Source organism: Leishmania panamensis (assembly GCF_000755165.1).
Source record: "Leishmania panamensis strain MHOM/PA/94/PSC-1 chromosome 16 sequence".
Taxonomy (NCBI): domain Eukaryota; phylum Euglenozoa; class Kinetoplastea; order Trypanosomatida; family Trypanosomatidae; genus Leishmania; species Leishmania panamensis.
Window position 1 is genome coordinate 44,442 of NC_025861.1, and position 15,559 is coordinate 60,000.

Here is a 15,559-nt window from a genome sequence, read left to right on the forward strand (position 1 = left end):
AGTAGGAGCGAGGCCACCTACAATTCAGGTTGCCGTGCCTCGGAGGAGCTGGGCGAGAACAGTGGTGATGAGTCGGTAGGAGCTCCTGAAACACCACCACCAGCAGCGGCAGCTGCCACCGTCGTGCCCTTTCGAGGGCTTCGCTGCGTCACGCGCTCGCTCGCTAGGTCGGAGAGGGAGCTCAGTAGTTTCTCCAGCTTGTCGCACAACGCCGTGTGGACTACATGCGGCAACATCTTCTCCGTCACACCCAGCCAGTTAAGAATCACCTCAGTATTGACAGACACGTCACCGCCAAAGCGCAGTTGTGGGGAGAATTTAGAGCTGCGAAGGGCCTTGAGGGTGCGCTTGTCGCTGACTGCTGCCGCCGCAAGCGGTCCGATCATAGAGACTGAAGCGGTAGGCTCCAAGGCTCCAGAGACAGAGTCATCGATACCTTGGCCGGCGGCAGCGGCAATCATGTTGCTGCCGGAGTCGCACCGCACCGTGGTGCTTGACGGGTCAGAATTCAATGCGGCGGCCTCGAGCCGCCCGAACTGTTGAAAGACATCTGCATTCTTCTTGTCAGTGAAAGACTTGATGAGGCTTATCATCTCTTCAAAGTCGCGGAAGCGCGGGTTGCCTGTCCACGGGTGTGTCTGATGCAGTGTAAGCGAGAAGCCCACCTCCGCCGAGCCCAGCACTTGTCGCGTGTAAAACTCGAAGTGGTTGACACCTTGAAAACCCATGACGACGATGCGCGGCGTGCCAGGCCGGTACACCTCTACATTGTGCGACTCGATAACGAGCACCTTCTTCGCCGCGGTGTAGTTGTCGCACGGACACTCGGCAAACGACAGGCGCCCCTTTGGGAAGCTCAGCACCACGCACCCGACTGCCGCCTCCCCTGATGCAATTGCGCCGAGCAGCACCGTTGTCCTCTCCAGCCGGACACGAAGTTGCCCGCACGGTACCCGGAGTAGAGCGCTACCCATAAATGGTATGCAGACGCGTATCCTCTGCGTGGACACGCTCGCATCACTGCCACATGTGCTGCGGTTCTCAGCGCTGTGATCACCTGCTACCACCGCCGGCTTCGGCGGCCCCCCCACATCGAAGTTGACGCAGCCGGTGACGCCTTGGAGCGTTTGCACCGGCATTCTCTTCATTCGGGTCGCTGCGAGGCGCCGTTGCTCCGCGACGATGGCGCTGATATTCCGCACGAAGCTTAGAAAGGCCGGAACGGTGCTCGGCGTCAACCCAAGGGTGCCACGCTCCAGCAACACATCGACGTCGGTTGTGGTATACTCCTCCTCGCCAATACCGTCCATAGAGTTGCCGTGAAAGCATCCCACCTTACACTCAAAGACGTCTTTCAGCTGCCGCTCCTTGAAATTCACGTGCACCTGCTGCAGCAGCAGCGCCTCTCGGAAGGTCCGCTGCTCAGGCGACCGCAAGAACACCTCCGCACCGTCGGCGTTCTGGATAACAAAGGCCTTGGTCATGACGCTGCCGATCATCACTCCACCTGACAAGACGCCCTCCGAGCGGATGCACATGTTCGAGATGCGGCCGAGCAGCAGGCTCACAGAGCAGCCTTTGGCGTGCTTGGCATTCTCCGCCACCACGTTAGCCGCGCCGATAGTGAAGCTGTGTGTGCTGCCAGAGCCCAGGTCAAAGAAGCACACCGCGCGGGAGAGCCCGAGGTAGAAGAGGGTACGGCGGTCGGTGGGTATCAACGTGTCCCGCATCAGCGTCGTACTCTTGGCCACCTGACGACCGAATGGTGTAGCTGCAACCCGCTTGGAGATCTCTTTACCTGCCGCGCCTCGGTGAAAGAGGTGACGCGCCGTCTTCAGTGTCTCTGACAGTGTGGTAGACCACAACTCGACAACCAAAAATAGCTGCGACATGTGCTGCAGCCGGGCCGTCAGATTCGGCTCGCTGTCCTCGACATTGAAGGGGAAGTAGATAGCGGCGGTGTCCACAACGCCGATGCGGCCACTGCGACGGCTGATAGTGAGCTCCGCCTCTGGCAGCGTCACTTCGAGCGACTTCACTTCGAGCTTTGTCTGGCACTCCGCCCGAACACCGCGCATGGCTACGACCAGGGAGGCGTCTGGGAACTTTTTAACGAAGCGCTCATTCGCGTCGGGACGCTCGAAGTACTTGAAGAAGAAGTTGATCGTGCCATGGTCATCAAGATAGAGCATGAAGTGAGTGGAAGCTACCGGTTCCGAGTTCAAGATAAGGCGGAAGTCACTGATGCTAACATGCACCGCAATTATGCCGCGTGACTTGCGCTGTACCACGTCCGTGACATTGCTGTCGAAAAGACTCCGTGCTCCGGCGCCGCCGCTGCTGCTGGTGCTTCTGAGCGCCGACCGCGAGCGCGTAGCAGCTTCGGCACGCCGCATACGCGCCCGCGACAGCACCGACTCGTATGCTCGCGGCACTGGCACGAGCACCTCTACTAAAAGGCAGTGCAGCGGCACGCGCAGCTGCGGCACCTCCGCCTCCATGCTTTGCACAAACGAGAGGATCTTTTGCTTGCGCGCCACACGGTTCTGCTCGTCGGTGTCGGCGCACATCTCCACCTCCTGTGCCAGCGCTGTGATGGACGGGCTCAGCTCAATTGCCCCGGCCCGCACCTCCACTCGCACCACGTCCGCATCATCAGAAGCTTCACGTCTTCCATGCCGCATGACGGCTCGCAAGGTCACGCCCGGTAGCGGAATGGACATGATGAGGAACCGCTCGCCTGAGTTGAAGTCAATGCCGCCGCTTCTCTCGCTGTGAAAAGGGTTCTGGCTTCTTGGGCTCGCACTGGCACCGCGGGTAGTTGTATTGGCAGCTCCCCGCGCATCCCCCGCCGTCTGCACGCAATTATCCTGTGAAGGTGGCGTCAGAAATTTGGCACCGCGACGCGCAACCGGCACTGAGGAGGTCCGAAGCGATCGCGAGCCTGCGTGGGCGTGGCCGCCGCCGCCGCCCGTGGCACCGGCAGGTGTGGTGTAGTTCTGCGCGCACCACTTCTCTGGGTTCGAGTAACAGAAGACCGCCAACTCGCTGGCATCCAGCCGACTGGTGACGTCGAGATGTAGCGAGATCGACTCCTTCGGCACTGCGTGCGCGGCCGCCGCCTGAGCTCCTCTGCTGGTATCACGAAAATCTCTATTGATTCCTCGAACGATCGGGCTGGCGCTTCCGTCAGTGCTACGTGAAAACTGTGGCTGTGTCGACGGCGTCTGGCCACGACGGCGTGCGCGCACGTGCGCCTGCAGTGGCGACGTCGCCTGCTCTTGCGACAGTTCGTGCACAATGCTGAGTATGCGCGACGACACGCACGTCTTTGGCTCCGAAATGTCCACGACGACCCCGACGTGCATCGTGTTGTTTTTCTTTTCAATGCGCAGCGGCGCCTCGACGGAGGCGATGGAGATGCTGTTGAGTGAGCGCTGGTGCTCCTCGGCGGCGTAGCTCGTGAGCACGCCCTGTCCACCAAGAATCGGAGTATCGCGCAGCAGCTCCGGCAATGTAGTGGACTTGTCCAGCGGCGACCCGTCCGAGAAGTACAGACGACTGTTCAAGGCAAGCAAGCGGGCGTGGAAAAGGAGCGAAGTGGTGAAGCCATGGTCCGCCGTGCCAGTCTTCACAAATGAGGTGTCTTTGCTCAAAGGATGGCTCGGTTCGCCGACCAGCACCGGGACGATGTGCTTCACCGCCTCCACGTGGCAAATAAAGGAGACGTCGTCCATCTTCATCTTGAATGCGAAGGACGGAATGAATTTTCGCCGGTTCAGGCACGACGCCGTGTGTATATGCCGATCGGCTTTGACACACGTAAAGGTCCCTGGTAGCTCCTCCAGGATGCTGCGGTACGCGGCGTCGCCGAAGGGAAGCACTGCCATGAAGTTGCTCACCGACGCCACCACCTTGTGTGAGCGTTGAATGTTGAAGAAGTCTAGCAAGACGTCGTGTCGGTTCGTTTCTCTGAGAGACACGCCGCGCCGATGCGCTACATCGTGCACGACGCGCTCTGTCATGCTGCGGAGCTTCTGATTTCGCTCCTTCTCCGCTCTCTCTATAAAGCCGTCGATGCGCTTCTTCTCCTCCTGCAGCCTCTGGAAGCGCTTGTGCTGGCGCAACCCCATGCTGGCGTTGAGGTCTGCCTGGTACGTCGCATCCTTCATGACTCGTATGTCCTCCTCTGTTTCGCTAACACACTGCTTGATGAGTGCATCGAGTCCGAAGCGTACCAACACTAGCGGCTCGAACACCGCCAGCTCCCACTTCGAGGTGGAGGTGATGAGAGAGTCCAGAAGCGCCTTCTGCATCTCTTCACTGTATGTTCTAAGGGAGGTGCTCTTCTGAAGGGCAGTCCTCGCACGGTTCTCGTCCACCTTGCCACTGGACAGCGTGAAGGAAAGAGCGATGGAGCCCCACAAGAAGCCGCTGAGTGGATGCGCCGCCTTCATGGCATCGGCTGCGTCGGTGGAACGTCCGCTCGAAGACGCGGGTGAGGTGGCGTACGCAGCACCGCTGCTGCGGATTTCTCGGCTTGACAGCCGTCCGTACTGTGACAGGCTGTTGTACGTCGCGAGCATCTGGTTGTGATCGTCGCGGTCGACGAGCGCTGTCTGGGCATTTGCGACGTGCACTACCCAGTGTAGCGTGTGCCGGGTGTCACCCCCCGTCGTGTCAGCCGTCGCGTTCAAGCTGCGGATCGTAAAGCGCAGCGTCGTCATGGAGGTCAGGTAGGAAAGACGAACCCCCTGCAACAGGAACAGAAAGCTCTGTCGGCGCTTTCGCGTCGCAGGCCAAGGCGCAACTGTCGCTGCCGTCGCTACAGCTGCGGCAGTACCAAGGCCCTCATTGGAGTTACTGGGAGACTGTATGCCACGATGTTGCTGCCCTCGACGGTTGCCCTTGCCCGCTGTTGTGCTCTCTAACGATAGGTTGACATCTGTCGGTGACACAGAGCCGCGGCCTGTGCTGCAGCTGCCCCCGCCGCCACCAGGCGCACAAGCTGGGGAGAGCAGGCTCGATGTGGAGCTAGACATGTCGCGCCGCTGCGTTGCATCGATGGCGTTGAGAGAGGAGGGATGTGCCGCCGCTGTCCTCTCCTCGTCGTCATCGTACACCTTCGGCGCCGCCAAAATAGCCGCCACATCGTGGGTCAGCTTCTCGTAGGTAAGAAGGCTGTGGTTGATTAAAAGCGGCGTAATGGTGATGGCGATGGTGCCCACGGTGACGTTGCAGAGCATCTTGATGGGGTCGTGAGCGTAGAGGATGTAGACGTGGGGCAGTACGACGCGGTAGTTTTCGCGTGGCGTGCTGTAGCGCGTGTTGTGGGGCGTGATGACGAAGGGGTGAAAGTGCAACTTAAAATCTGCGCGGCCGTTCGACGATGTCTTCGTGAAGCAGGAGATCTGCGGGAGCAGGAACTTCTGCACAATACCCTGCGGTAGTCCCACAAACCCTGTAATCCTAGTCGCCTGGACCTGGAAGGTCACTGCTCTACTCTGCCGCGGATTGGCTAGTCCCCGCTCCGCTGCACTGCTGTTAGCACTCCCTCGGCGCAGGCTGATGGCGCTTCCAAGCCTGTCCACAGCCGACCCAGAGAGTATTGTCCGGCTCGCTGCACGCAGTGCCTGCCGCCATGAGCTGATCAGTGCGTGCACTTGCGGGTGCAGCGTCTCCGCGGCGCGTACGCAGTGCGGCGACTGAAACACGCTGCTGCGCACCATCATATGCAGGCTCACCTGCTCGCCCAGGAGGTTGACCTGCTGCGAAAACTGCGCGACGAGGGCAACGTCCGTGACAGCGGCCGTGAAGACTTTGCCCGTCTGTAAGCTCTGGTTCGCGGCGGGAACGTGGTGCGAACTATCCGAGTCGTGCGGGATGGACTCCATGAGACAGTCGGCGACGTAGTGCACTTGCACCTCTTCTGCAAAGAAGGACGCGGTGGAGCGCAGATGAAGCTGCTCGGTTGTCTCGGGAGGAGCCGGGTAGCGGCTGCGCTTCGCCCGTTCGCGAGCCTTGTTGGCCTTGTAGCGCAGCCGTTCCTTCAGCGTTTCTGATATCGTCTCTGTCAATGCCTCCGTCTGGACACACTCGCGCGACGCCACGCTCTCAGCGCGGGACTCAGCACACCCGGTCAGGTCCTTCCCCACCAGCTGAAGGTAATTCGTCCCTGACTGCTGCGCGCGCAGATCGAGTTGATGGACAGTAAACGTGCCATCATAGGTGAGCGCCAGTGACCGACTCTGCGGCTCTGGGACATCAGTGCGATTCGAGTCGTGAACGATCGCACTCGTCTGCGCGGAGAACTGCCGAAACACCGTCGTGCCAACGGAGGTGGCGAAGTTCGGTTGAAAAGACAGCGTACCCGGGGAGCGAGACCTAGGCGAGCCAGCCGGGGTGACCACGATGCCTACGTTGCGCCTCACCGGCCGTGGATGCAGCACGTGCAGAAGCGAAGGAAACACAGCCGCACGCACCTCGTCCATCTCACCAACGGCTTGTATGTGCGCATTTCGCACGCGCAGGAGGTTCGGCATCACAACAACGAAGCTGCAGAAGGGTCTGTGGATGTCGAGACGGCTCATCCTCGCTTGGTTCACGACGATCCGTTGTCCCATTCGAGTTGTGTCGATGAGAATTACGGCCACGTGCAGCACAAAGCCCTTGCCTTGCACAACTCGTCCCTTTCTCAGCGGGCGAATCTCACACAGTGAAGAGACCGCGGCACGGCTGAGCACGTCAGAGGCGCCGAACGCTGCGCTCTCTCGCGGTGCGGTCAACGGATCCGAGTCCAAGACTGTCGCCACCGTCAACACGTCGCTGAAAAAGTGCCCATTGATATCCACGCGCCGCCGAACATCGGCGGTCAGGCCCTGCACGAGGTGCATCAGCCCATGCAAGTAGTCCACAAAGTCGCGCGTCACGTACGCAGCCACATCCGAGGCCGTGATGTTCGACGCGCCACCGTCGGCGCCGCGCCACAAGTCTCGCTTGACCTTGCCGGTAACTTGGGTGACGAAAAACACCGCCATGGTGTCCTTGTCCGCATTGTACCAGAAGCCTGGCACTTTCACGGCGAGGTTGCCTTCTCGCCTCATCGGCTCCCACTCGATCTGCGTAATCGCAGCAATTGTGTCCACCCTCACCGACACCGACATCCGCTGCGATGCCTCAGCCGCCATCTCCTCCCCGGTGGGAGGTCGGTTCTGCGCCATCAGAACGCGGAGGTTGCGCACCGCTAGTGTGGATGTGTAAACGCCATCTGTCGCACTCGGCCTGCTCGGCAGGTTTTCCTCCGGCACGGACAGACTCGTGAGCACCTTTACCTCAATGGTGGGGACTGAGACACTCACAATGTTGCTCTCCCACAGCCAGCGTTTCTGCTGCATTCGTGCTTTGCTCTTCTTCGTGCGCGGCCGCAGCAGCAGCGGCTTGGTGGCCCCTCTCGGCGCGGCCCCCGCGCCCTCCACGGTGGACAAGTCGCACGGAATGTCAACGTGACGGCTCTTCAGGGAGTTGCGCAGGTGTAGTAGGAGTGGCGCTGCAGCACCAGCCAGTATTGCTGCCTCCGGCGTCACCAGAAGTGTGAGTGGGTCGAGGAATGCAACGTGTAGATGGCGCGACGTGGAGCTGTTCTTCGATCGCTCGCTGTTGTCAGCAGTGCAGCGGGCCCAAGCGAAGAGATCCTCCGCGCGTGGTAACATCTGCCGCTTCGAGTACGAGAAGAAGGGTGGAGCGCGGCTCTCGCCGTTGGGATTGAGGTAAAACCCGACGATGGGTAACTGTGCGTGAAATCGAGTGTGATCGCGTACCCTACGGGCATTGAGTGGTCGCTGCGGTAGCCTGTAGTCGACTGCAGAGGCGCCGTTGTCATCACCCTCCGCCTTGTCGAAAGTGCGGTAGAAGAAATGTGCGGCGGCCATACACGACGATGCCACAGGGTTGCTGGTGTCTGGGCGGACTCCACCTCGTCCACCACTGACACAAGTGCTGTCGCCTGACCCTGGGGCCGCTTCACTGAACAGGCCAATGCCAATTCCACCGTCACCACTGCTCTTCCTGTTCGCAGCACCTTTCCCCTCACGGGTACTCGTCGTGCACCCGTCGCTGGCAAAGGCGTTGTTCATAACGCGTCGCTGAGACGAGGGGTCCGACGAAGACGCGTCGAAGAACGAACCGATGTCCGCACTATCCACGTCTGACAACGACGTCTGTGAGGGCACCGACACGCACGTGGCGAAGCGACTGCTCACCTCCAGGTTAGTCTTCTCGTTCACCTGGTCAGTTGCGGAGAGAGAGGGGAACGTGCTCTGCCGCTGTGATGCATCGGGTGCCTCACCGGCAAGCTGCGTGTGGACCATGGTGCTCTGCGAGTTCAGCGACGATGACTGTGAGAACTCCTCTGTGCTGTTGGTAAAGCCGCGCATAAGGGGCGGCGTGGCTGCTGCATCCCCATCGCTGCCACGAGCCAAAGAAAAGGATAGCCTGGACGGCATCCAGTCGCGAGTCGTCGGTGGGGCTGACGGCGACGCGCTCGCCGGTTGCGGCGGCGTGCTGGGCCCATTCGTGGGAGTGGGGGTAGCTGTGGCGCTCTGCAGCGACGCACGAGGCAGCGTAGCCGGCTCCACAGCAGGTGCATCAGTAGGTTGGGCCTGAGGTGTGGGTATCGGGGCCTCTGCACCTCTCGAGTCATCTTGAGTCATCGCAGCTGATTCCGGACTGGAAGCCCACTTTGGTGTCTCCGGGCACTGCGTCGAAGCCTTGTTGAAGGGAAAGCTGATAAGGTGCTCGTAGTCGTTCTCCTCCACGAACTGCTGTTGCCGCCGTCGATGGTTCGCCAAGCTCTTGTCGAAGGGGTACGCGACATACTGCCTCATGCACACCGATGTGCGCAGCGACAGCACTTCCAGGTACTTGCCAGTGGAGGTGTCGCCTCGCAGCGAGGGAAGATACGTCTGCGCCACCTCACTAGTGCGGTCCAACAGGAGCTGCACACCCAAGTCTTTCACCGCTATGCTCATCCGCTTGTTTGAGTTGCCGTCGTTCAGTGTCGACTGCGTCGCTCTCACGCCAAGCGGCAACTCCACAGACGCGTAGCCGTCCTCGCCGATACGCACGACCCCTCTTACCGTCTCCACATTAACGAGGAGAAAAAACAGCCCGTAGTCGCGCGAGTCGTCGTCCGCCTTGTTGCACTCCTCCCTGAACTTGGCAAATCCCAGCGCAACATCGTACGCCACCTGCGACGAAAAGGGGCGCCAACGTTCGTCGCCGCGGTCGTCGTCGGAGTCATCGGTGGTGGTGGGGCTGAGGCCTCCGAAGAGACTGCGAAGGCGTCTCCGACCTCGCCTGCGCTTCCTCGATGACGAATGTCCGCTGTCCGATTCGTAGGAGTGCAGAATGGGCACGCCGCCGTCTCCAGTGCTGTTGATGGTGCCAAAAGTAACTTCAGCCCCGCCGGCACGTGCACCCGTGGCAGCTGGCACTGTCGGGGACGAGATCGACTCCTCACACGCGGAGCCATGGGCATCCACCATGACAGCGCTGCCAGCATCGGTCCAATCGTGTGCACTACCAACTTCGCCGTCCCTGTCGCTGGGAAAAGAGTGGCAAACTGGAAGTTGCCCGCTGCGCTGTTCCGTGCGCCACTCCCGCATCTCCACGGCACTGTCCTCGCAATTGTCCTCGTACTTGCCCGCGTAGTTATCCACTGATAAGCTGAATGGACTACCAAAACTCATCGCTCCTTCCTTTGCCATAGAAGGAGATTGATCGGCGATCAGCGCACTGCTCTGTCCAACGCGTCGGTGCCGCATGCCCTTCTTGAGCTTGTCCGTGGTGCTGCGACGCGGGCTGGAGTGAACAACCTTCTCCGCTGACAGCTCCGCCGTCGACAGCGCCTCGGCAACCTCTGCCTCCATCATTAGATCCTCTGTTGTGAAGTGCCGCGCTGCCGTCTGCGCTATCTCCACCAGCATCATGAGCTGCTCGGCCACCACTTCAAGCGACACGCCGCCCATGTGAACTTCCATCGCCTCGTGCACCTTCGGCTTCAGTGGCATGCGTCCAAAGTGCCGCGTGATACCCACCGTGGTGGCGCCAACCACGATGATCGACTCGGTGTTTCGTGGGAAGCTACCGCGGCGGTCCGGAATGCGTACCGTCAGAGGGGAGAGCGAGACGCCTGTATCGGTCACAGAAAACTGTTTTACATACGTGAAGGTGATAAGCCCTGTGGAGAGGTTGACCTGCGGCGCACCTGCCACCCGGCTCGTCGTGGCCGTAGCACTGACGTCGACGAGTCGAACCGTCACGCAAACCTCCATGTCGTTACGAGCCGGCTGGCTCAGCTCCAGGAACTCCTTAAACGCCTTCCGCTTGTTCTTCCCCGTCGCGGCGTGCGACTGCAGCTTCGCCAGCAGCCAAAACAGCTCATCAGGTGCGATAGTGAAGGTGTTGTCGAGGAAAAGATTCTGGAAGCAGTTAATTAGTGCCTTAATGTGGGCCCCCATGAGGGTGCCGCGCAGGTTCGTGAACTCGACGTCGAGGTTGAGGAAGTTGTGATTGCGCGTGCGGCCGGTGGTGAGGTCAAGGTTGTTACGCGGCTGCGGGATCGACTGATTTGGCACCTGCATTGTGAAGAGTCCTTGCATGTTGAACGTCTCCGCATACGCCCAGGGAGCTTCGCTGCCCACCTGATCATAGAGAGGGTGGCTTGCTGGGAGACTCAGGTACGCCTCCACCTCGCACGCCGAGGCCTCCATCGGCCGCGCCGACTCATTCTCGAAACTCAACTGGTACTGATCACTCGGGAGCACGACGCTGAAGCACCCGGACTGCATTTTCAGAATCGCCATTATGTTATGAGCGAGGTCGTTCGGATCGTCGGCGTAGACCACGTTATGTGTGTTAACGTTGAGGTGAACGGTCGCTACCGACTCGACAAAGACCTCAAAGCGCTTCACGTTCGGAATGCAATCTCGCACGGCGCGGTTCACCGTGTTGAACATCTCCGTTGTGAGCGGCACACCGTGGTACATGCTCGCCGAGAACTGCCAGTCATTGAGCAAGTCGAGGAAGTAGTCAACGTACACCATGTACCAGTACAGCTTCGCCCCCGATAGCTTCACCAGGATGTTCCACAGCTTGCGCCTGTTCCAGAGTCGGTCATCCTGGCGGTCGAAGAATAACTGCAGCGATTTGGCAGTGCACAAAACTGCGTCCCTCTCCAGAACGCAGTTCGCCCAGACAGTGACATTCTTGGCGATGAAAAGGCCTTCAAACACCCGCTTCTCGTCCTTTGGAAGCAGGAAGAAGGCTGGCTGGATATACTGAGCACCCTCACCTATCGTCGCCACTATCATGCCCTTGCGCTTCGAGTCTCGAATGCCGAAGGGTGGCAACGGTACGATGCTGCGCCGCTTAAATGGGATTTCAACAGTCGTGGAGCGCAGGAACATGACGAGCACCTCAAAGCCGGCGTTCGGCCGCGGCTTGCCCACCTCAAACTTCAACTCCTCCAAGGGCAGGTAATTGCGTGGTAGGAAGTACTCCCACAGCTGCGCGCGGCAATACTCCAGCCAGGGGCCGTAGCGAAGCACGGGGGCATCGATGAGCACCTCCACCCCGGTGATCGGCAGTGCACCGCGGCGCACTACCTCACCTGCGTACACGTTCGGGGCATCCTTGTAGAAGACAAGGTGCACCGTGCCCTTGTTCTTGCCGTTCATGAAGATGCCGTACTCGTCGATCAGCTCAGACGAAACGGGGGTTTCGAAGGGCGTGTGCTCGTACGGCGTCGCCACCCCAGACACCAGCAGGCGCGCCCGCTCGAGCAGCGTTGCGTTCCGCATCACTTGCGTCTTGCTCAGTTTGCTGTCCATCTGCGCCATCCGTATGTCCACCTCGCGCAGCGTCAGCTCAACGACAGAGCGGTAGAGGTCCAGGGCGGGGCAGCTGTCCTTCGTCAAGAAGACGCGTCCCTCGCCCTGCTGGAAGGTGAAGTGCAGGAAGTACGGATGCGACGAGGCGACACCGCCAATGTCGAGCTGCGCGGCGCAAATCTCGATCTCAACACACCCAATAAAACTGAAGAACTTCTGCGCAAAGCTGGTCGTGAGAATATTATGCTCCTGCAGCTTCCGCGCCGCTCGAATTTCGGAGGACTCCTGGTCGTCGCTCCGCCCATGCGCGTCGAGGTCGGCCTTCTCGTGAGAGAGCACGTAATTACCTATTGCCTGCAGAATCCCTGCGAGTCCTCTTTTCCTCCTGCCCTCCCCATTCCCCGACGACGCGGACCCAACGCTACCCCTCAGGTCTGCCTCGTTGCTGCTCTCGTTGCTCATCGTGCGATGATGGCGGGTACTTGACTCGAATGCAGGTTCGCCGGCGGCGTCGGCGGCGGCGGCCCTTGCCAGGTCAAGGTACTTGCCTGTTGCGTTATAGAGACACAGTCGGACGCCATTCAAGTGCAGCTGCAGCAAGCCCGCCCGGCTGCGGATATACACGTACTTGGCATCCACTGTCTTCACCACCTCATCATCGAGACCCCCCGCATGCATGTTCGACTCGATACAAGTGTGCTGCGGGAGCAGGGGTGTGGTCACCGGCGAAGCCCTAAACTCTTTCCATCGCGTGCGCCGCTGCCCCACCGGTGTGGAGGGGGCGCTGCCAGCGCTACGCGCATGCTGGGACGGAGGCGAGTTCAGAAACGACGGGGCCTCACCTAGGGCAGAGGTGCGCCGTGGGTTTGCTGGCGCGCCGCCTGACGGATAGGATGGGGGCTCGACGGGGCCATTATCCTCCTCCTCCTCCGTGTCCTTGTCTTCGTCCAGACTGCTGCCGTCTGTGTTGTGCTCATCAAGCTGCACCGACACCTGTTTCTTCTCTACGTCGACGGCGACGATAGTGCCTTTGGCGTAGTGTAGATGGTGCTGCACGCGGCAGCGAGTGCCAACAAGGTTCTCGCCGATCATGTACTCGTGTAGCCGACACCACCGCGGATCGCGAAACCAGAATCCCCAGAAGGCAAAGGTAAAGTAGCCATCAACGATGCGCAGCGATAAGTTCTCCGTCTGCAAGCTGAACCCATGGAACAACACGCGGGCTTGCAGAGGTGCAAAATGAAGCCCGGAGAAGCTCAGCCGAATATTACGCGGCAACACCAGGAAGCGCAGCATGAACACCAGCCAGAGGGCCACCATCTTGTCAACGTACAGCATGAGGGAGAAGCAACACACAGAGAGAAACACAGCAGAAAAGAGAAACTTAAGAAATAAATTGATGTCGAAGTCGCTACTGGCCATGGTGGGCTACGAGGCGTGCCGCCAGGCAAGAGGAAAAGATAGGGAGGACGAACCGACCAGTAAACACAGACTCCCTACGCAGGGCAGAGAGAGGAGAAAGAAGTACCTCCGTGGGTACGAGACGCACAGAGGGAGCGTGGGTACGGTGCGGCACCCGGCGAGAGAACGCGTGTCGCACACAGCGGGGAGGAGGGGGAAGGGGTACAGCACACGGACACCAACACAAACAGAGCCTGTGGTTCCCCTGCCAGCTTACAGCACAGCGCAAGTGTGGTGCACCGCACCAATCAGCAACGAAAAGGGAGAAACAGAAAAACAGAAAAAGGGGGGAAGCGAGACGGAGCGGAGAGAAAACGAAATCGCCAGAGCGCGCACACACACACACCGAAAAGACGCCAAGGCAAACAGCAGCGGCAGATGGACAGGAGGTGTACACGGTCGAAGGAGTTCGTTTGCCAGTACGGGTTACAGGTGTGGTCGTCTGTAGCCGTCTGAGCAGAACACACGAGACTGCAGTGCAGGAAGACAAGAAGCAAAGCAGCAAATCAAGAAGGAAGGAAAGGGGGAAAAACAGCAGCAGCAGCAGCAGCAGCACCGCACACGTACTAGAGGTGCAACGGCTAAAATTTTGTACTCTAGCAGCGAGTCTTACAGGAGACAATACGTCCTTGTCTTCTCTAAGGTACAGGCGTCGGCCAGTCGACCTCCCCCTTCACCCGCTTGTTCGACTCCTTTGCCTTCCGCTGCGTGAAGCTCCTTACGTCCGGTCTGCTTGCTAAGTGCGAACGCCTGTTCTCGTCTACAGAGAGCGTGAGAACGAGAGAGACCCGATCGGTAATACGACCACGTGTCTCCTCCGCCCACCAGAACCGCCGTCACCTCTCAGGGCGAAGTAGAGAAAAAAGAAGCGGAGAAGGGGGAGGCAAAGAGAGCGGGGGGCCTTCGAAAGCGTGCGCGTAATAGGGGAAGGCGGTACGGAGAGTTTTCTGTGGGAGTAGGGAAGCGAAGGAGCGGCTAACGACGAGAAGGGAAAGAGGGAGAGAGACGTGGCTGACAAGCAACGAGCTTTGCAGGACAACACCAACAGCTCCCTTACTCGGAAATGGGGGCTTCAGTAGCTCAGCTGCAGATTTGGTGGAGTAGGGATACTTTACAGCACGTGCTAGGGGTGAGCGCGACTGTGTTTGCTGAACGCATATATTACTGTGCGTGCATACCTCTCGGTATCTCTACAGGTATGAGGGAGGGTACGAGTAATAGGAGCCCAAGAGCTGCCGTAGGACGAGGACGGCCTCGGCGTAGTCACATCCTACAGTAACTGTCGAAGGTGCACCGCAGAAAAGGGGGGAGGGAAAGAGAAGAGTGAGATGAACTGCAAGACTGACTGAATGGGCGCAGAAGAGAGCGAAGAGGAAGAGTCACCAAGAAGGTGCTCCGTCACACAGACTGCGCCCGCTCAAGTGGCGTTGTAGGCGGTCGAGTCAGGCCAAAGCCTAAGAGAGAACGTAGAGATGTCATCCACGACGGTGCTAACAAGGCCTACCATGTTGAACCTCCACAACTAGAGCAACAGCACTGCCAGATCAACCTCTGGGTGAGTACTGCAGCAATGCGGAGCACAGCAAGGGTGAAGGGAAAGCGCAAGAGCTCTTGCTGTGCAATGAATGCCCATCCCCTCTCTCCGGCAGCGAAAATGGAAAAGAAAAGGGCGTGAAGAGTCGCGTATGGCAGCAGGGGAGAGAAAATGGACATGGCGGATGACGGAGGGGACAAGAGGACGACGTGCAGGAGAAGAAGCGTGGAAGAATACACACACTGAGTAGACACGCACAAAGGTGCGCACGCTGATATCCACAGAGAGAGCGAGGGGAAAAAACACAGGCGCTTCGCCTGGCCAGAGGGAGAGAGAAACGGTGAGGGGAGACAACACGTGGTACATGAGTGAGGGCAGCGGTTTCCCCAGGATATGAGCCCTTCTTGGCGGGAAACGCAACCGCGTCAAGACCCATCTGCTTCTCTGTCTCGTGCTCCTCGGTGGACGTGCGGCGCAGCAGCAGCGACGGCTTTGAGTTGCTGTCTCGCGAATTTTCGGCAGCATTGTGCCACGGCGATCCCATCGCCTCCTCCTTTCCCACGCAACACAGCAGTCACAGTCACCCAATCTACACTGCTAAAGCGGTCAGCCGTTGTCCCGAGCAGCACTCATGGACCACCGGCCCCTTGGATGCTCATCTACAGCCGGTCGTTGG

General features: G+C 59.6%; 1 protein-coding gene across 1 annotated transcript; it reads right to left on the reverse strand.

The window, feature by feature from the left end:
- Positions 1–17: 17 nt before the first annotated feature.
- LPMP_160180 (hypothetical protein) lies at positions 18–13,310 on the reverse strand (the record flags this gene model as incomplete). Its single annotated transcript, XM_010699244.1, has 1 exon — positions 18–13,310. The coding sequence occupies one exon, from the start codon at positions 13,308–13,310 to the stop codon at positions 18–20; it is 13,293 nt and encodes a 4,430-aa protein (XP_010697546.1).
- Positions 13,311–15,559: the final 2,249 nt, after the last annotated feature.